Genomic DNA, 21,527 nt, shown 5'->3' with positions numbered 1-21,527 from the left:
ATCCTTTTAAGTTTCTCTGTAAATTCTTCTTTCTGTAAAATCTCCAGTTTCATTTAAGAAGTGTATATACAATTCGTGACTACCCCCCTGTTATCTTCGATTCCATTTCAACTCAAGTTTGTCCACGTGCCGACAGCTTGTAAGCTTATTTGGGCCATCTTTTTAGCCTCTTGCAAGAATTCATTTTGTTTCGTTGTATTTTTTTAATGAGTGTGTAATTAAAATGCGGACAGGCCAAGTAGCCAAATTGATGAGAAAAAAGGTGAACAGCAGAAAGGAATATGAGTCTGTGTGTGAAATGCGAAGCCACTGCAAATTGGCTTACGAATTTCAAAGACAATTTTCGGCTTGGAGTGGCAACAAGAATGCGAGCCTAAGATTGACTGAATGTCACATTGCTTGACTGACAAAACTGGCCGAGTCTGTAACTTTCCAGTTGACTGATGAACTGCAGTTGAAACGAGAATTTTCTGTGTCTGAGATCTGAAAGGCGTTGAGGCTCCAACTTTAAAACAAGCAAAAATGGGTTTACATTCATTTTGTAAGCACACTGTGGATTAAAGACAACCACAAAATTTAACTTAATAATTAAAACAGTTTTTTGTTTGTTTGTATGAATATTGTGTTTGGCAACCTGCCTCGCAACGAAAGAATAGTGTTCATTCCCCAAATTACAATGTAACAAATTTTGTTCGGGTTCCACAGATATTGTCAAAGGCTGCGGAAGCTCCTAAAAGCTGAGCTCAAGGCAATTTGGAAAAGTGGAACCAGCTAACCTGATGATTCTACGCCATGATGAGACCTCTGCCTCATGCCACCAGTCATTGCCATAAATCAACTCAAGTGCCTACGCCCCAGCTGATTTATTTTGGCCCGGCAACTCGTCAGCTTCCTTGGGGCCAGAATGGAGTTTTTGGGGCTCAGAGGTTGAGGCATTTGCCTAAAATATTTAACCGGCACTTGTGCACAACAATTCCAAGTTTTCTCTCTGTATCTACCATTTTCATTGCCATTCCCTTGGCCCATTTTTTTGTTCTTTTATTAAATTCTCAAGTGGCATTCGAAGTCGAATTTTGTGTGGCCTTTTGCCTGTTTCCTTTTTCCTACTTTCAAGTTGGTAGCAACAATAAAGGGAAAATTTCATTGTCAATTTCCGTATAATGCACAATAATAATACAACAAGCGGAGCAACGAGCAGAAACAACAACCATTTGCGGCTAGTGATTACCTTACACATTTTGTGGCTCGCAAATTGCGCTGTTCCCACTGCCGCATCGCCCAAGGGAATGCGACCTCCGACCTCTGACCCCTGATTCCTTTTCTTCCTCTGCTTACCAAAACTCTGATTGTTGTTACTGCCGCACTTAAGTTTTTTTTAGCGAAAACCAGAGCCGACGTGCCTTCAAAGAGATCAGCATCAGCGCGAAACAGGCGAATTTAATTTAACAGTATGTGGCTTTCAGTTAACTGGTAATACAAAATATTACACAGAAAACTTGGTGAAGCTATTTAAAAATGCAGTACTATATATTTATATATAAGCAAGGTAGTCAAATTGCGCAGTTTATGCCAAAAATTTGTTATACCAATTTATTCCTAATTGGCATACCAAAAATTAAAGCAATTATGTCTTCCGCTTTGTTAGTTTTTGGCATCCAGTGGCCATCAGTTAAATTTTCCTACACGACTGACGTTGATTGCTCGTTTTAAATATCAGCAAAAGAAGAGCTACTACAAACAATCAACCAAAATCCTGGAAAACGCACACGTAAAAGCAACATGAGAATTATACACAAGCAAACTAGATTGGGTGAACGGGGCGAATGAGTAATGCAATATTGTAGCTGACACCTGGCCGAACTTTGTTCTCTTTGGTTAATGCAATTAGGTGCAAAATGACAGGCATCTGTGTGTGTGCGTATGTGTGTGTGCGAGAGGCAGGGAGAAGAAATGAGGAAAGGTTAAACAATAACATGGCAGGCAAACTAATTAAAAAAACTTTTTTGCCCTCCAACTTTCGACAGGCGGCCCTGTTTTGATGCTTCGGCATTTTTGGGCTAAATAAATACACACAGCGAAACCGATACCACAGAAAACAGAGTACCGAGTATGAAGTACAGAGAATCCAGAACGCAAACACACACACACACACACACACACACACACACACAAACACATACACATACACAGAGACCGGAAACTCACAGAAGCCATTTTGCGGTTTGCGCCACGCGTTGTGCTAATGAGATTTTGATAGAAATTTGAGAGGTCTGAAGTTGCAGAGGAAAACGCCCTGAAAACTGTTGACAGTTGCCTAATTAAAAGGCGATTCCTTTGTCCGCTGTCAAAATCGCAAAACAACCAACAACAAAAAAAAAAAGAATAAGTGGAAATTTGTCGGAAAAAAAAACTGTAACTTCATCTGCAGATGCAAATTTTTTGGTGGATCCATGGTGTTGGATTTAATTCTGAATCCCCAATGGGATGGCCAACAGTGGAGTGCCTGTGGGGGAATGGTTGTGATAGCGTCAGTAAAGAGCATAATTTATAAGCAGCGAGTCATAGGGACTCCATGTAGTTGTCATGTTGCATGCAAATGAGTTGAGCTAAAGCCAAAGGGACCCATCATCCTGCAGAGGAAGCTGCCAGGATCTCGTCACGCGGCTCCTGTTGCAAATTAAATGTTTGCCAGATATGGAAGCGCTTTCAGCAGCAAACAAGGAATGCAACTTTAAGTCAATTTTTGGCTGCACAAAAAACTAGCTTCCCTGCAAAAAAAGCTCTAGTGTCTTTCTCGATGCACTTGAAGTAATGAACGGCGTTTTTAAATGATAACTTAATATTTAAATATTAATATTAAAAGGAGTAATTGTATTATCAGTCTCTTAAGAAGTAACCAAATATTTATCGGCACTTTAAAACATGTCAATAGGTGGAGCATTAAGTTCTTGCGCTTTGATGACTTATGTTTTACTTATTTTGAGCTACGCTTTTTGTGCGCAACCACTTGGTGAAATAACATAAATTTCCGTTTCCCCTCCCCAAACACTTTACTTATTATGTGTTTTTCTTTGCGCTTAGCCAGAATAAAGGCAGACTTGGCAAGGGATTCGTTGAGGGTAAATTCAGCAGCTGACTGACATAGTTTTCCAGCGAACTCATGCACTTCTCCTTCGTCCTGCCGAAGGTCCTTGCTGGCTGCTCGTTGCCTTGGGCTTGGGAAGCATTGAAATAAATCTGAGCAAGTTCCTTAGTGCAAAGTTTGCATCTTTTTGGCCGGTGGAAAAGTGAGGAAAAGGCGCTGATGGAATGAGGAATGAGGAATGCGTCTGCGTCGTCTGCTTCTGTGTCTCGCCGGAGGGCAGCCAAAAGTGTTATTTACCTTTTCCCTTTGTTGACAAAATGCCCTGGGAAGCTATGCTAAGTTCACTTGCAGTCCTCCACCAGCACTTTGCTTAATGTTTGTCCTGCATAATTAAACAATTGTCAGGCAAATTGTTGCAACTCCCCGTATATGCAACGGCTGTTGGGCAAACAAAAGGTTCATTTGGCACAATGACAGAGGTGATCACGCAAATGGTCTCTAAGCCGCGGGTGGGCTTGGAAAAAAAAAATGAGGGCGGAACTTTAACTAAATGGTTGCCTGGAAAATTGCCATTAAGCCAGCTCAAATGGAACTGCTGACACACATTGCCACTGCCGGCATTCCAACGGCATCAATGGCCAAGACGTTGGCAAACATTTTAAAAGCAACTAAAAATAGCAAATGGCTAAAATGAGGCTAATTAAGTTAAGCTAAACAATTTGCCAACGACTTCGGAAGGCACTGCTACTCGAATGGCAGTTGGCCAACTGCTTCTACTTGCCAATTTGATTAACCGTTAATTAATTTCATTATTAGACAAGGCAAGCATCGAGAATCGGCTGATGGGCGGCAGAGGGGCGGGGGCATCGCAATTAGTTCGCTAAACTTTCCGACAGCTGCGAACGGAAATTGCCAGAAATTGTGTGAGGAGCATACGCACACTGAGAGAAAATTAAACGCATTACACGAATATAAGTCGAATCAAGGAAGTATATCAAAACTATGATATTACTTAAATGTCCTCTTAATAAATATTTTGTTTTTTCTTTTGAAATGGTTTTTAATCACATAGAGTAATAAGTAACTTTTTTCAGTGCAATATCCCAGAACGTAAGCGATACTGATGTCTATTAAATGCCGTAACTCGTTGCATAATTCATTTGCTCAATTATTGCCAAATGAGTTTCGCTATTGAAATTTGCATTTATTTGCTTATAATTTCCACAACAATGATTGCCATAAATTTTGTAAAGCTTTTGTACCCACCGTCCTAATGTCTGCGGTTTTTCTCCCCTTAAAAATCGAAGTCGATAGACAAAAAACCGGACTACAAATTGCACAGTCAGAGAATCGAATACGAGGTAGAAAAATAGTAATCCCCAGAGCATACAAATTGCAAGGCGAATAAAAAAGATATATATTCACTATGGCGCAGAGGGAAAAACAAAATTGTGCTTAAAATTCACAAATAAAAGCCACGTAACATGCAAGTCCGACAAAAAAACCGAAGTGGTAGGTTAGTTAGGATCCAGAAAATGTCCGTTCCCTCGGACAGGCAAATATGCAAAAACTGTGAATTTGTATTTCAATTTTGTAGCGCACAACTTGCCAAGCGGGCAGCCGCAAAAATGGTAGCCAAGTGGATGGCGAGGATTCAACGACAGGTTGAGCAGTTCCTGTCCACTTGTTCACTTGTCCGGCTTTCGAGTCCTGCTGACCGGTTCAGTTCGGTTGCGTTGGGTGGGGGACTCTGGGATTCTAGGACTCTGGAACCAAGCCGAACCGAACCAAAAGGGGTCTGAACCGAACTGACACAGCGCATTTGAAAATTGATCACCGGAACATCCGTGCGCTGACCGGAAATGCACAAATACTTGTGTGATTTATGCCACTGAGTGCGTCTGTGTGCGTGCGCGGTGTGTGCATGTCCGCTTCGGTGCATGAATAACTGTTTTACATCTGACAATTGTTTGAAATTTACAAATCATTTCCATTGGCGTGCCACTTAAAGCACGGCTTTAAGATATCAATGTCACGCGTAATTTATGATTGATGGACAAGCTGAACGAATTCACAAAGTCACTCATTAAAGCAAAAAGCTTTAAACAGTTTATATTTCAAAAACTTAGATATAACATATCTTATGGAATTAATATCTGTATCAGTTGAGTAACTGTAGAAATATTCTTGTAAATTTCTTAAATCTTAAATCACAAACTTCGATCTCAATTTTCTTGCGCAATTATTCAATATGCAGCTGCAATGAAATCTTAAATTCATGGATCTGAAATTGACAGGCGCTGGTTGAGCGCAGGTGGAAAATAACGTTTTGCTGAGGGTGCCATTTTCACCATCCTCAATTGGCCAGCTCGCCTGTGGTCGCCACTTGTCTGCGTCTTAGCCATGATGAAGCTGGCCAAATCACCTGGTCCGGACCATTTTTCAGCTGGCGCTTATTAACTTATTTATGTGTCAGAGCAGCCAACGCTGGTAAAACCACGAAGTGTCAGTTCAGCTTTTTCGAGCATCCATGTCGTCTGCTAGTTATCCAACTAATGGAAAATTATGTTGTGAACTGGAAGCGAGCAACTGGCAATATGTCAAGTCTGTCTTAAAGTTTATTTCAACTTGACACTTGGTTTGCTATCGGTGTTTTTTTTTTTTTTTTGTATTTTTGCCTCTTTTTGCGAGATAGCATTTTTGCTGTCGATTTTTCGGAGGAAGATTTGACAGCTGCACTTGGGATTTGTGTGGAAGTTTGGTCGCTGTTCAATTGCTTGAAAGTTTTGCCCGGAAAAGTTGGCCAATAGCTGACAGCCAAATGCAGGGCCATAGATAAGCACTCTTACCACTAACCACTTACCACTGTGCCAATGAAAACATTAATTATTTCTGCTGTAACACCAATCCGACCAACTTTCATGACAGGCGGCGAACAATGCCGCCGATGACTCTATAATGAGCATAATTAAACCGCACAATGTGCAGTTAAATTATAAATTAATTGAGCTGTGTGTGGGTCCAAAGGGCAATTGGAAAAAAATCGAGGAAATAGTAACCACAAACAAAAGCGGAACAAGAACTTAATAACACTGTTGAAACTATTGTTTACATGTGGACAACTAATTCATTTATGAGTTTTATAAAACACAACAAAAAGAAGAGAGATCAGTGGAATTTGCATAACAGCTTTATTTATTGTATCGTCAACTTACAGTGGGAATACTTAATCAGCGAATTTCAATTTTCATTTACAAAAACTTTACGTTGGCCGAAAAATAAAATTCCTACAAATTGAATGCCTAACGAGCCAACATTTTATGACACATTTTTCACTGCAAAACGCTGACAATTCAATTGAAATGCAACTTCGGTGGGCGGGGCTGAAATGGAGTTTTGCAATGCTGTCATCGAAACCCCGCCCATTTGACAAATGAAAAAAAATGGGGCAGCCAGGAATAAAACTCTGGCCAAAGAAATTAAAACAAGCAGCAGGATTCTGGGGAAAAAAGGAAGGAGTAGAAAGCGGAACGGAAAGGAACGCGGAGGGTTAAAGGGTTGTAAAGCATTCGAAAAAATGCAAATATGTATGCCAATGTAAAACAGAGCTGCAGCCGGGGTACCGTCATATAAAAGTGCTCCAGTTCTTTCCTTCTATTTTTCCACCACCGCCATCCAAAAAAGGACAATGGGAGGACATAAAAAATATAGGGTCTGGGTGGAATGGCCGATAAGGAAGAACCCTACTGAATGACATGACTAAAAATACATACAAAAAAAAAAAAGAAAAAGTAAAATTCCAAAACAAAAGAAATGATGAGAGTGTTGATGGAAACCAAGGACACAGGACTCAGAAAACGAGGCACAACGAACTGGCAATGCACTCGCCATAAGCCGAGAACTGAGAACTACTAGAAGATAATGCAGAACAGAAAGAAAACCCAGAAAGTTGAGGCAAAAAACGGAATGGAAAAATAAATTAAATGGCTTAAAATGCGGGAGTAATGGGTATGAGAAGACATATTTCATTTAAAAACGGAAAAAATATACAATTAGAGAGCAAACGTAAACAGGGAACAGAAGAAGACGGAAAATTGAGGAAAACGGGAAGGGGAAATGTTTGGAAAAGCTGTTTTAATTTAGTATGCCGTTAAGTATTAAGTATTCCCAGTGTGTCGTTTGCTACTAATTAATTTTATTTTCAAAAACCCTAATTAAGCATCTTAAAATATTACCAACAAAACAACTATTATGATCATCGCGTCATTGAGCAAAGTATATGTACGAGTAATATTGTATTTTCTTGATTTTTCAGCCGTTTTGCATGACAGAAATTAAATTGCACATTTGGACGGTTTTGCGAAAAATTCGTTTCGTATGGGTTCGCATATTTATATATACATATATGTGCTCCCTCTTTATGTCCGTGCACGAGATGCAATATAAAAACGAAATGCAGCCAATAAAATATTGACAGCCAGTTGACCAAAACGTAGCCAACGGAAAACTTTGTGTAAACACGACAGCGAAAAATAAAAGATAGAAGATATATATTTGGTTGACCACATGTAGTAATTTGGGTTTTTCATGCAAATATATTCTTTAACCCATCTCAGCTGCAATCGGACGCTCATTAGCTGCTTTTCAGCGGACTTAACTAGATTCCAGATACATAAATTAAGGGCGCGCGACTCACAGGATGTTACAATAAACAGATTTATAAATTGCCAGCAGCAGCCAGCAGCTGGCCATAATTTATGGCTGCGGGTTGACAGACATTTCCCCTTTACTCGCTAACCGTTTTCTCTTGGTTTACACAGCGTCCTGTTTGGCCAGAATATCAGACGTTGGGGGTCTACAGGTTAGACAGTTTTCACCGAAGTCCTGTTATTTTTTTTTTGTATATTTTTCCGCTAATTGGCAATGGCAGGCCGCCGTTCATTGAGGTTTTCCCTTGAATTTCACTTTTCTTTTTTAAAGATTGAGAAGTTTTTTAATTAGTATAACAGTTCTAAGCAGTATCCTTGAAGCAGCTCGATGAAACGGATGATGGGCGCACACCTGCCGCGCCATTTTCCACACTTTTCAGCATTTTTCTTTCAGCTCCGGCATCTTATCATTTATCAGCATTGGGGGAAGATCAAAAGGCGAGGCGAGCCATCAAAAGCAGGGATACATACTATATATGTATACTATATATAAAAGGAGGCTTCAGTTTGCAATTTCTCACCGTACTCGGTGGCCCCTAAATTCCTATCTAAGCCAAGTTTGTTATGTGGGTCGAAATGCTGCGACTGCTAGCCATGCCATTTGCCCAAATGAAACTAATTTTGTTGATTGTACACTCGCGCTGGTGGAATGGAGCACCAGCAGATGCGAGGATGCGAAGCTTTATAGCCATCGACAGTTGATATATGGGCGGTTGGGGGCGTGGCATCGGGTTTTAGTGGCTCCTGCCAGTTTAGAGCAATCTTTTCTCGTTTTTTCGTGCATATACCCAGTGCTTTATGGGTATATTAAATGGAAAGTGAAAATATTGCGAGGTGGTGCAAAGATTTCACTGCAACTAACTAGGAGATATGTATGTGTTATATATATGGCAAGAAAAATTGGAAATATATTTTATAAAAGCTTTTTACTACTGGGTATCCGTGCATCACTCACAACATTTTATTACTGGGTATCTGGGTGCGTCACTCACAACTTTCCTCACTAATCCCACTCCATTATGTTGCACGTCAAGTGAGATGTTGGAAGAAAGTGTAGCTGTTGTGAAATTATCTTTAATTGATTGAAATCTCTTTGTCTCGTTGGGCAAAATTACCTCAGTGGAGCTGTCTAATCGGAGCCAAATCAATGGGGATAGTGGCTGCTATCAATTGGAATCGGCCCATCAGGGGACATCATCATAGAGTGATTCCCCTTTGTCCCCGGCGAATTATTGATGCCTGAACCTGCTGCATTGCTCAGTCGTCTTATGACATTTTATTATACCAATTAGGCCTTCGTCCTTTGCATTGTTTCATTCTCCTGTCTCGTGACAGACATTTCCCGCGTCCATTGTTCCCACCGGATGGAATTTTCTCGTTTTCCCATTTCTGCTTTGTGTGTTGGCCCTTTCATTCCTGGGCTTCGCTCGCCTTTGCATTTTCTTACACCTATTTCAGCTGATGACTGCTCAGAATTTACGGCTCTCGATTGTGTTTTAACATTTATTCATAGAGTGTGGGCAAGTGGACTGTGGACCGTGTCCTGGTTGTCCTGGCTATGCTGCTGGTGTTGGTGTTGGTGCTGGTGCCACTTCACTGGCAACACACATTTCTCAAATGTTGCAACACTTGTGCAACGGGTTGTTGCCATTGCCGTTGGTCTTGCCCCAAGCTCGGCACACAAATGACATTTACATTTTGAGCACATAATGTTGGCAGAATTTGTAGCCAGTAGTTTCACTTTTTCTTTTTTTTTTCATTTTTACCCATTTTATTTTTCCTACCTGTGACCAGCAGCAGGAGCACTCTTGGCCCTGTAGTATTTTTTTGGGTGATAATTGCATACGGCGACGTGCACTCGACAACAGCAGCAACGAGGGCACTACAAGTTGCATGTTGCTGTTGCACTTGCTGCTGCTGTTTCTCATGTTGCGAGCAACTAACAACTTCCTACTTATAGAGAGGAGGCACCTTCATGGCTTTAATTTCTGCCGAGGCAAGCGAGTTTCACATGAGCAGCTTGCACAGAGAGAAAGTAACGCAAATCCTATACAAATTAAATAAAATATGCAACGCAGGATTTTCAAAATAATTATAAAAGTGTGCAGTACAAAGGAGACAGTAATTCAGTCTTGCTGACCTAAAAATCAATTCTTCAAACTTTCTGGTTCATATGTTATTAACAGACATATATTTTAATATATTTTCCTTTGTGTACTTTTGCACAAAGGCAAATTACTGAATGTCGAAATAGGCAGAGCCCAATGAAAGAGGGAATTGCTTGCCAACGGCTTAGGCCGTTTATCAACCGAACTGACCAGCAGCCTGACAGGCAATAAATTAAAGGACCTAAATATAAACAGCTGATACAGTCACTTCTTTCGATGGGTATGCTCCTCCAATCCAAGCCCAAAAGCACACTTCAAAGAGCCGCTAAGTCGGGATATGTTACCCCGGTTGTGATGGCACAAAAAAGGCCTTACAAGTGCTCTCGAGGGAGAGGGAAGGGGAAAGCCACTTTAGACGCATGTGATGCGATGATCAAAGCGCAAGGCTCCAGACAAGGGCGAACTTTATTGAACTAAGTTTGCTACAAAAGCCACCTGTAACCCAGCGGGGGTCAGGGAAGTTGGTAAGTGGCAAAAGGCAGATTGTGGCCTTAAGTGGCTGAAACGTAAGTTGGATTACAGATAAATCAGCATCAAGATGAGCAGCTAAAAATAGAGTGTTGCCAGGCGGAAGGCTAACAAGATTATGCAGTTTACAGAAAGTTGGCAAAAAGTTTGCTCTATAACTAGAAAACTAGGAAACCGTGGCATCACAATTATTTCTAGTCTGCAACGCAAGCGCAACGAATTGTACATATAGCACGTACCTATAAGTAGAACTCAAAAATAGCCAAGTCGCTCAGTTTATTCAAAATAGTCAGTCATGTCGTTAGTTGTATTGACTTTTCTAGTACTTTGCGGATTTTCCTTTTTGGCGCCGCATGAGGCAGTTGGTGAGTGCATATGCCGTTTTTGTTTAAATAAATTGTTAAAAAGTTACCTAATAAAACTAAAAACTATATTATTGAGTTTGATTTTTAAATGATTTTTACATGTTTTGATGTTTTAATACAGCATATATATTTTTTGTTGTAATTTAAACTATGAGTTGTAAACAAGAAACGAATTTTCGCAGCTGACTGCGGAGCAGACTCATCTGATCTATGGAAGGATGACACCGAATTGGACGAAGGAACTTGCGCTCGAACCTCGTTGAATGATAACGAATTTGACTCAATTGAAAATGAACCAATTATAGTGGAATCACAGAAGAAAGTGGAAAAAAATGTCAGCCCGAATGCAGAAGTTCAGTTACCACTATTTGGAAACATAATAAAGATTTTCAAGTTTATATGGCAGGTGCTGAGTATTTGGATAAATTGGAAATAATAAAGGCGCTAGGGCATATCTGTTCACAGATCCTGCAAATGAAATTGCTTTGTTTTTTGTTCAGGATACATTCGAGTCAAGTCTTTCTTTCCGTCTTCAGCTATTGTTTTACGGCTTTGTTCCAAACTGTTCTGTTGACGTTTCAGCCAGTAGCACGCTTTTATTTCTTCACTGTTTTTTGTGATTTCTTTTTTTTTTTTTTTTACTCATAACCCCTTGCTGGCTGCATTTTGCAATTTAAGTTATGAAAAACGTTTCGTTTCGTTTCGTTTGGCTTTGTTGTTGAACTGCTCTGCATTGTGGCTTTTGTTTGCGTTGTTGCTTTGCATGCATTTCACATGAGCCGGCAGTTGCCGCTTTCCATTTGGTTTATTGCGAATTTTATTGTTTTACGGTAGTTTATGGCAAATGCCATACAACGAGCCGTGTAAATATTTGTTCTAGGCCGTGTCCCCCTCAATTCCCTTTGCATTTCGCCCGGTATCAGGGCTTCGTTTGAGCCAATTTTCACAGGCACAGGAACAGAAACAGAAACAGACACAAACACTGATACTCGTACAGGATACAGGAGCATGCTTAAATATGCACAAGTTGATAAAGTGAAATGTTTGCTGGCCCATTTCAATCAGTTTTATGCTGATAACCGAACTATAAAAAGGCAAAAACCATGTTCATGCTGAGTAATATTTGTATATTTCCGCACAGAATACTTTATCTAAATCCACGTGGGTTTTGGGTTGGAAAACTGAATGTGTTTTAAAAAAAACCAATGAAAATATATTTGTAGTGATATAACTATTGACATTATTTAAGAATTCCATTACAATAGATATAGTTAAGTATATTTAAAAGCCCATTTATTGGGTTATAAAACTACTTATAAAGTTTGAAGTCTTGGTTGCCATACTGAAATCCCCATAAAGTAAGTGTAAGTAATCATATAAACACGTTGTGCCATAGAAATAATTCCTGACCGTATTCACATGCAAGAAAAGTTAATTATGCTATATAAATAAACAAAGGTTGACGGTGACTTCTGTTTGGGCTATTAGCCTAATGGGCTTGCACAAAACTTTAGCCGGCCCAAAACAAACGAGCCAACAAACAAACCAACTGCAGTAAAAACAAAGCGTGTAGAAATAATGTGCTAAATGAACAAAGCCCCACTTCCCTTATTTTGTAGGGGGCGTACAAATACTTGCAAAATACAAATAAAATTAACTAAAACTCAAACTCAAAGCAAACTCTGAGCCAAAGTCCAACACAGGGATCCACCCATAGTTGTTGTTCTTGTTGTTGTTGTTGTTCTCGTTTGGGCCAAAAGCTTACCGGGAAATTTTTGGAAAACGCTCAACTCGGAAATAATTAAAAACTAATTAAAGGGCAGGGGACGAGGGATGGGCATGTGGCAAGCTGTTGTAAAACTTAATTAACTAAATGAGTGCAAGCGCAACAAGAGCTAAAACAAAATCGCCATAGAAGTTGTTGTCCAAGCGCACACACGAGGCGTATGAGTAATTTAATCATGTTTCATGCTGTCCTGGCCAAGAGAAGAGGCGCTGCGTTGGTTGACGACACCCACAAAATGCAATTTGCGCCACAAAAGCAAACAAAGAAAATCTTAGAAAATGGGGGAAAATACGAGGCGGCAAGCAAAAGTCAAACAAAGTTATATTCCAGATTGGATTTTAAGTTTTCGGATTAGTTGCAGCTTGGCAGATGCTTTTAGCATAATAAGAGCGAAAGGCACAAAACAGGAGAGTGCGTATGTTTACTGAGCTGTAAAATTCTTTACACCATCAGAGTTTCTCCATTAAATTTCATTAAAATTTAATGAAAGCAAATATCTGCACAAGTTTATTTTCCATTTTAGCCGTTTCGTAAGCCCTTTAATATACTTAAATAATCAGTCTGTATAGGGGTTTCAAAGAAGATCGTATTTAGTTTAAAGAATTATTTATTAAGTTAGGAATTTTATGCAATGCAATAAATTTCACTTTTACTCCCGATTTGAAGACACCTTTCCTGTGGCTTTTACTTTTCGTACTCCAAGCCATCACCTTCACTTCGCCTCGGGGCAACATTCTGCTATTGACTTGCATATTTGCCTTTCCACTCCAGTCGAGTCCACCCATCTCCTACAACCACCTCACCTGGTCTGAAAACCACTCCACGCACGTGCCATCAAAGTGAAATAGAAACAAACAGGATAGGCAATGGGATGCCAAGGAACCCAGGGATCCCAAGGAGCCAGGCTTGTTCTACTCGCTTCTTTCTTTGCCATCTGGCTTAAGTACGTTGTTTGCCCAGTCGCCGAGTCTGGGTATATATACATACGCACATATATATAGAGCATACAATGCCCAAGGTGAGAAGCTGCCTGTTATCCATAACGAAGGACCTCTAGGACTCGGACTTCATGTTGGCCCCTGATGAAAAGCGACAGCTGCAACGCACAAGATTGAAACCGGAAACAAAAAGGCAACTCCATTCCGGCATTCATTTCTCACAAATGCCTCCGTTCATTGTGGCCCACAACTGATTGCAACCGGTGGCTATAATTCATTCACATAGTTGCACTTGCGACTCGGCTTCGACCCGGATTCTCATTCTGAAAATGCTTTGGCATAGACAAATCTGCGACTCGGATTGCAACCCGCGGTGAATGAATGGCATTACTTTGCCACTGGTCGACTGGTCAACTGTTCGACTGGGCTCCACATTTGCGATATGCAGCTGCTGGACGTCCGTCTGTCAATGGCCACTCAATTGGATTCCAAAGGCATCCAAAGGCATCCATTGTGTGGTCATTGGCCAGACTCATCCTTTATATGCTTAATTGAAACGGCGCATGTCAGAATCGGATGGGTATTCCTGCATTCATGCGTCAATCATTTATTACATCTCCATAAATCATTGTATTGAGTTGCTTTGCTTTTCAATAACAAAACGTAGAAACGTAAGTTTAATTGTAATTTTAAATTTCACATACGCCAATAAACGGTTCCAAATATCTCATTTTATAACTGATCTAGTTGAAGACAAGAAATACTAAGTACTACTTACACAAGCGTATACGTAATACTATATGAAGGCATAAGTGGATTTGCACATGAAAATCCTTTGCATGTGAGTCCTGTCTCACTACAGAAATGCAAATTATCCAAATCCCCCAAAGGTCTGTTGCCATTTCGATTGCGGCTCGGCTGTTGCCCTATCGTCCTGTTTATGCCTGATTAAAGTCAAACAACAAACATATACTGAGCTGCATTTGCCAGACAATCGTATAAACATATACACATGTGGTCATAAGAATAGAATTGTCTATTAGGCCCGAGAATTAATTCAAAGACAAATCTGACAATTAGTTCAAGGAAATTGTTATTACTAAGTTTGAAAATAAACTATGTAAACAAGTTGGTTGCCCCAATTGAAAATTACCTGCTAAATAGTACCTGAAACTATTGTTTTTCACACAGCTATATAATCCCGCATCTCTGGCCCGAAAAGTCCACTCTAATCTATGCAGAGAAATGCTTGACAGTGCCTTGTTGTGTGGCTCAACTTTGGCCCCAATCCTAAATCCTTGGTGTCCTTCGTGGCCAGGATTTGCTTCTCATTACCAAGAAGACCCCCATTGTTGGCTCCACTGGGGAGCGGAGCGCACGTGTGAGAAAGGATGATGGCCAGGGACATGGGTTTGTGCAGTTTGCTACTCGCCTGCTGCTCCGCTCCCAAATTATGCAAATTGCTCGAAATTTTGCATTGGATAATTTCCCTATTTGCCCGTAATGCTCGATAAAAAAAAACGAAATAAAAAAAAACCAAAACAAAAAACATTTTATGCCCCAAGAGACCAACGATGGCAGAAAATGGCTGCGCAGAATAAAAAAAATACTGAACAGTTGTATAAATGCAGCAACAAAAATAAAAATAATATTAAAACGAAACAAACTGCGTCGCATTTAATTAAAAATGTAATTACCCATGCTGTTCAACAGCCACAATGCTCGAAGCGGTTGCCTTTAGGCTGTAAAAACATTATTCGGGAAATTGTTGCAAATTTAATTGTTAAATCCTGGTATATTTTACTGGAGTGTTACTGCATTACGGAGATGTGGTCACATGCAGTTTTTCCGTGTCACAAATTTATCTCATTGACAATGAGTTTAAGAACCGTGTCAATTTGGCAATTAGCCAGCACTGAGAAAACTGCTCTAGAAATAACTTATTTCCCAAATAACAATTTTTTTAAAAACACTTGAAAAGCTTTAGTTGTCCATGCCTTGAGTTTCACACAAATTCAGTGTAAATAAAAACATCTTAGTGAAAACACAACATTTAAACATCAAAATTTTTGAAACACAACACCTTGAAATTCATCTTTTGGCACTCGAATTACCTAAAATTTGCCATGGATGACTTTGATTTCAGCACCCCACCACCGGAGGCACGAACAATTCACACCCACACGCTGAATGAAGAGCAGCAGAAAGATTGTGAGGCAGCCTTTGCCCTTTTCGACGATGACAATACCAAGGTCATTCCGATCAAGTTACTAAGGGATTGCCTGCGAGCCGTGGCCCACACGCCGCCGGAGAACGAGTTACAGGATTACATCACCGAAATAGATACGGATGGATCTGGGGAACTGTATCTCAGCGATTTCCTATACATCATGTCCAAACGGTACGAGAATTCAACTGTCGAAGATGAGGTTATTCTGGCTTTCAAAGTCTTCGACAAAGATGGATCGGGCTTTATCCACGAGAACGAGTTCCGTCAGATAATGACGAACTATGGCGAAGAAATGGAAGAGGATGAGATCGAGGAAATGATACGTGATGCCGACGCCAACACGGAACTCAAAATCGACTACGTTCGCTTTGTGAACATGATGATGGAGACATAACACTCTCTTAGCATATTCTACGATAAGGTATCTAAAGGCATCTGGAAATAACTTGAACGATTTCATCAAGGATCAAAAACAACAATTCATCTGGACTGTTCTTTATAGCGTAGTGCAAGAAAATAAAATCAAATGTACAATAAATTATAACAAAGCCAATAAATATAATAACGTCGTAATAGACGTCTTTTCTTTTTGAATCATAATGTTTTGAAATAAAGTTTGTCGAAAATTTGTAGTGAATGTTCAGTGACCCCAAAAATTTCCCATCCCCAACCCCTTTTGGCCATGGATTACGACTTCCTAACTCCGCCGCCAGAGGAACGGATCATTCGCAGCCACAATCTGACCGAGGAACAGATCAAGGATCTGCAGATTGCCTTTGCCATATTTGACGACCAAGACAACAAGGTTATTCCCATAACAAATCTCAGGGCACTAATGCTAACTGTGGCCCACAATCCCAGTGATGGAGAATTGCAGGACATTTATGTCGAGATCGATGCTGATGGAACCGGTGAGTTATATCTCAGCGATTTTCTATACATTATGTCCCAGAGATACGCAAACATGTCCACCGAGGATGAGATTATAGCCGCATTCAGAGTATTTGACAAACAAGGAACCGGTCTCATATCTGAAACGGAGTTTCGTCACATAATGCAGAACATGGGCGAGCAATTGACGGATGATGAGCTGGAGGAGATCATCCGGGATGCAAATTCAGATCTGGAAGGCAATATTGACTATGTGCGATTTGTCAAAAAGATGTCCAGCACATAAGGAAAAAGCAGGCTTGGGGGGTTGGGAAACCGACCTATCAGTTACATCAAAACACTTTCGGCTCATTTCCGTTCGAAAATTCCAACAGTCTATAGCCTTCAAAAGCTATTCGATATATCTTGATAGTACCGAAATACGGAAAACCCTTGAAATTTGCTCAAGATGTCGGAACTAACGGAGGAGCAGATTGCCGAGTTCAAGGATGCCTTCGTGCAGTTCGACAAGGAGGGAACCGGCAAGATAGCCACCCGTGAGCTGGGCACTTTGATGCGCACCCTGGGCCAGAATCCCACGGAGGCCGAGTTGCAGGACTTGATTGCTGAGGCCGACAACAACAGCAATGGCCAACTGGACTTCAGTGAGTTCTGTGGCATTATGGCCAAGCAGATGCGCGAAACGGATACTGAGGAGGAAATGCGTGAGGCATTCAAGATTTTTGATCGCGATGGCGATGGCTTTATATCGCCAGCTGAGCTACGCTTTGTGATGATCAATCTGGGCGAAAAGGTCACCGACGAGGAGATCGACGAGATGATACGCGAGGCGGATTTTGATGGAGATGGCATGATCAACTACGAGGAGTTCGTTTGGATGATAAGCCAGAAGTAGTAGTACAGCTAGCTACTATTCAAACTGAAATAAAATATTTGGGGTCACTGCATGGAGTCGTGTTTTTCTCTTACTACCACTTCAAAGCATACAATTTACACTTTTATGCGGTCTAAAAATTTTCAAATATTTTGTAATACACCGCCAATTACAAATTTGCGTTGTGCTAGTTTTTGCTTTGCCTAATTCGGAGACCAAGAATTTTTCAAGCATGTCCTTAAAATATGTTCACTTAAAAATGTTTGATGAAGGCACCCCATTTCCGTAATTGTGGTTGGTTTAAGGAATTTTCGTCTCGCCTTTAGGTGAAAACTTTTAGCATGAAACACTCGACGTGGTTTTAGTCCGCCTTTCCGTTTCCCTGGCAAGTGGTTTTTGCTTCCACATGCGGCACCTTTGTGGCCAGACGAACAATTTTCCTGTTGCTTAAATTCAATTTGCTTATGCATTAAAATTAAATTTTACTGTGGTCTCAACGGGCCCGCCTCGTACTCGTTGCTGGAAGCAGCCTCTTGGGTTCTTGGGGCTTGTGTCTGACTTTATAAAATATTTCGTGTGTGTGTTTGTGGGTGTACGCGCATGTATGAATTTTCAAATTCTTTTTTTTTTTTTGGGTTACAAGTTTCGGTTTCAGTTCAGACATGTCAAAATGCCAACTTGCTTAATTGAGAGTCCGCAAAACATCGAGCATTGCATTGCATCGAATTGAATTGAATCGTATCGAGACCTTAACTGCACTGTGCATCCTCACGGAATAAGAACAAAAGCCCAAGCAGATTCCAATTTCAGATCTGACATCAATAAGCACTTACAGTGGCATAAATATTATATATACTCCGAGAGCTGGCAAATATATATGTCTATATGCGGTTCAAACAGCAGAACCACATCGCCACTTCGCCACCTCGCCGCATAGACGAGTTTGGTTTTCAGCTTCACTTTTCAGTTAGCAGCAGGCACAGGACATGTTCGATGGACTGGCTGCAGAGGAAATTGAATTTGTGGGCAGGACCTCACCACCCACCCCTTCCCAGATGATGGCTCATCGGCTGGTGTCGGCGGCGGGGCAGGGGGGTTGTGCAATATCGGGGAGGGATATTTGAGTGGCAGCAAGTAAATCAGAAATAAGAAAGAAAACACATCGCATACAAGAGGGCACTCTTTGAGTTTGATCTATGTGTTTTTTCTGAAGACCAGACTCTCAGAAAATTGATGTGTTTGTTTGCATTCATTTTGCCAGCCCTTAAAACATATTCCATGAAAATCCTATCTGAAACTATGGCTTCTGTTTTTTATCAGAGCATCTGAACTTCGTTTTGGTTGATTTATTTCGTACACTAGGAGAAAATTATCCTAAATTTACTTTGGGACACAGAATTTCTTATTGTGGCATTCTTCTTTAATAAGATTAATATAAATAATACAGTATTCGAATTAGATATTCTAATACTTTAAAATAGTACATAACTTTTTCCAAGTGTATGCGAAAAAGAAAGCATTCTGCATTTCTTCCAGGATACTTTTTTCATGCGGTTCATGCCGCCCATGTTCCTCACTTGGAGTGTCATTTTTGGGTGGGCTCGGTATGTGGAGCACACGGGGGAATGGGTATTGGAATGGAGCACTTCTGCACAGGCACTTGGATACGCAAAAAGGCGAATGCAAGTGACGAGGTCCATGAACAAGGCCGAGAGTGTGTCCTGTCCGAAATACGGACTTTTGCGCCAGGGGATGACTTTGGTGAGCAACCGCACTCTGGTCAAATTTGGACTGTGGTCCTGTGGTCCCACATATATATACACAGTTTAAGCAGTTAAAGTTATCTGCTATCTCTAATTGAGAGCGAAATGTGTGCGTGTGCGTGTTGGGGGGCTTAAATTTTAAGTTGTTGATTTTATTACGCATACGCCTAGTGGTACTAGCCATGGCCTTTTTTGTTGGCCGTAACCAACATTGCCCGCTTAATGACGGAGCTTTCGAGGGCCCTCAATCAAATGGTAGGAAAATGTCGGGGCTTTCGTCATGGGAAGCCGGCAAAAACCCTTTTCGGATTAACAGATCAACGCACAAATGACCCGAGCAATCGTCTTAGGGTTTTCCCAGTTTTTTCTTTTCAGATTTTCTCAGCCATTCCGATAAGGCTGGTAGCTTATCGGGGCTGAAGGACTTTGACGACCCAATTAATTCTTGTTCAACAACAGGCCGAAAAAAAAAAAAAAACAGAAAATGTTGCCACATGCATTGCTAGTCTACTTTTCATGTCAAGGCAAAGCGACGGCTGAGAAGAAAAAAAAAGAGAAAAACTAAGTGAATAAGGTACAAAAGAAAATAAAAATGAGAAACTCGTGAACGTTAAGTTAAATTGCGCGGAAAAGTTATGCGGCCTGTTACCCAGAGTTTTCTCTAACAAAAAAACTTTGTTAAACATTTTATTCCCTAGAACGCTTGCCACGTTGGCTTAGCGGAACTACTTGAAATGTAAAAATGTTCGAGCCTTAGTTGAAAAGGCAAACTTGGCAGCAACTTTCGAAGGTTCACATAATTATGCGCATTGCCTTGCCACGGATCCTGTGCCACATCCTTCTCTATCACCTGCTCCTGATCTCGTCCAGCCTTGCAGCCTGCTATCAACGTGCCCCACATTGCCCGCAGCCCCAGCAGCAGTCGCAGCCGTGCAGATCCCAGCTACTGGACCAAACCGACGACCTCACCATGGGCGGCATTAGGCATGGCAGCTCCAAGCAGACCGCCACGAACATTGCCCAGAAGGCGGCCCAGGAGGCCAAGAAGGCGTCGGACACCCAGGCACCTGCGGCTCTGGCCGCCGCCCGCCAGGTGAAACACCAGCTGGCCGAGAAGGCCATTGCTGCGGCCAAGGCAGCCGAGGCGGCGCTGGCGGGGAAACAACAGATCATGGAACAGCTGCAGGACGAGGTGCACGAGGCGGAGATTATCGTGCAGGAGGAGACCTACTCACTGGTTGGCTCACAGGTATGATGCTGCAGCCATTCACTACCAATTACATCTTGATAAGTTAAATTACATGAGCAATTATAATTGCAGTCAAATGTCAATGCCGCTGTGGCCACAGCGAAGCAGTGTCAAACGCTGTTGAAATCGCTTCGCGGTTCGGTGAAAGTCGCCGAGGATGCAGTGAGCAATGCTGAGGCCGCTGCATCCGGTGCCCAGCAGGAGTTGTGCGAAAAGAATCAGCTGGTGGAAACCGCTCGCCAGCGAGCCGAGATGCTGATGCAGCAGCTCCGCTCGGCCAAACTGGACTATACCAACACGAAGAAGGCGGCCTACAGGGCCTGCTGTGCCGCCAGCGAAGCCAGGAACAAGGCTGTTAGGGATCGAAGATCCTACGATGAGCATATCGCTGGCACAGCCGTGCAGCAACAGCAACCAATGTTGCAAATGCACGAGCAGCAGGTACAACAAGAAGTTAAAGGACCGGCGGAGGAATGGGAGTACAATGAGCAGGGTAAAGCTATATTTTCTAACTAATGTCCCATGTTCAATACATTTTATTTTGCTTAAATAACCAACAAATATTAAAAGAACCCACACTCAGACTCTATTTTAAAGTTCATCAGCAGCATGAGCCCATTTTGCGAGTGAAAAGCTAAGGGCACATTGGAACTTTCTCGGCCAAAACGCCTTGGGGGATTCTGCCATGCCAATCGAAGCGTTTGGAAGCACAGTCCACCAAAGAGGCAAAATGACAGAGCCAAAAAGGGACACGAAACCCAATTGGCTTGTAAAACAATTTGACCAAAGCTATTTTGTTATAACTTTTGGGTCTTTTTTTTCACATTTTTCTTTTCCCCTTCATTATTTTTTTGTCACAGTGACAGTGGAAAAAGGTGCGCATTACTAAAGTTTTCACCACACGTTTTCAATAATGATTAGTTTCGGTATTCTCTTTGGGGAATTGACAAAGGATGAGCCAAGAACATTAGGTTTAAAGTTTTTCGATTCTCGTTGGCTTG

The 21,527-nt window shown here is 41.3% G+C and overlaps 5 protein-coding genes across 5 annotated transcripts; all 5 read left to right on the top strand.

The window, feature by feature from the left end:
- The first annotated feature begins 10,690 nt into the window (after positions 1-10,690).
- On the top strand, positions 10,691-11,275 carry LOC26534709. Its single transcript, XM_015193374.2, has 2 exons — positions 10,691-10,795; positions 10,978-11,275. The coding sequence occupies exons 1-2, from the start codon at positions 10,726-10,728 to the stop codon at positions 11,229-11,231; spliced, it is 324 nt and encodes a 107-aa protein (XP_015048860.1). The 5' UTR covers positions 10,691-10,725; the 3' UTR covers positions 11,232-11,275.
- Positions 11,276-15,439: 4,164 nt separating this feature from the next.
- On the top strand, positions 15,440-16,287 carry LOC6538465 (calmodulin). Its single transcript, XM_002098953.4, has one exon. The coding sequence runs from the start codon at positions 15,646-15,648 to the stop codon at positions 16,141-16,143; it is 498 nt and encodes a 165-aa protein (XP_002098989.1). The 5' UTR covers positions 15,440-15,645; the 3' UTR covers positions 16,144-16,287.
- A 29-nt stretch (positions 16,288-16,316) lies between these two features.
- On the top strand, positions 16,317-17,078 carry LOC6538464 (calmodulin). Its single transcript, XM_002098952.3, has one exon. The coding sequence runs from the start codon at positions 16,432-16,434 to the stop codon at positions 16,924-16,926; it is 495 nt and encodes a 164-aa protein (XP_002098988.1). The 5' UTR covers positions 16,317-16,431; the 3' UTR covers positions 16,927-17,078.
- LOC6538463 (calmodulin-related protein 97A) lies at positions 16,943-17,587 on the top strand. The gene has a single exon (XM_002098951.3). It carries the CDS (start codon positions 17,089-17,091, stop codon positions 17,533-17,535), a length of 447 nt encoding a protein of 148 aa, XP_002098987.1. The 5' UTR covers positions 16,943-17,088; the 3' UTR covers positions 17,536-17,587.
- A 2,371-nt stretch (positions 17,588-19,958) lies between these two features.
- LOC6538462 lies at positions 19,959-21,125 on the top strand. The gene is made up of 2 exons (XM_002098950.4): positions 19,959-20,526; positions 20,599-21,125. The coding sequence occupies exons 1-2, from the start codon at positions 20,080-20,082 to the stop codon at positions 21,040-21,042; spliced, it is 891 nt and encodes a 296-aa protein (XP_002098986.1). The 5' UTR covers positions 19,959-20,079; the 3' UTR covers positions 21,043-21,125.
- The last annotated feature ends 402 nt before the right edge of the window (positions 21,126-21,527 follow it).

This window comes from Drosophila yakuba, chromosome 3R (assembly GCF_016746365.2).
Source record: "Drosophila yakuba strain Tai18E2 chromosome 3R, Prin_Dyak_Tai18E2_2.1, whole genome shotgun sequence".
Classification (NCBI taxonomy): Eukaryota; Metazoa; Arthropoda; class Insecta; order Diptera; family Drosophilidae; genus Drosophila; species Drosophila yakuba.
This window is presented reverse-complemented; position numbering and strand designations above follow the sequence as displayed.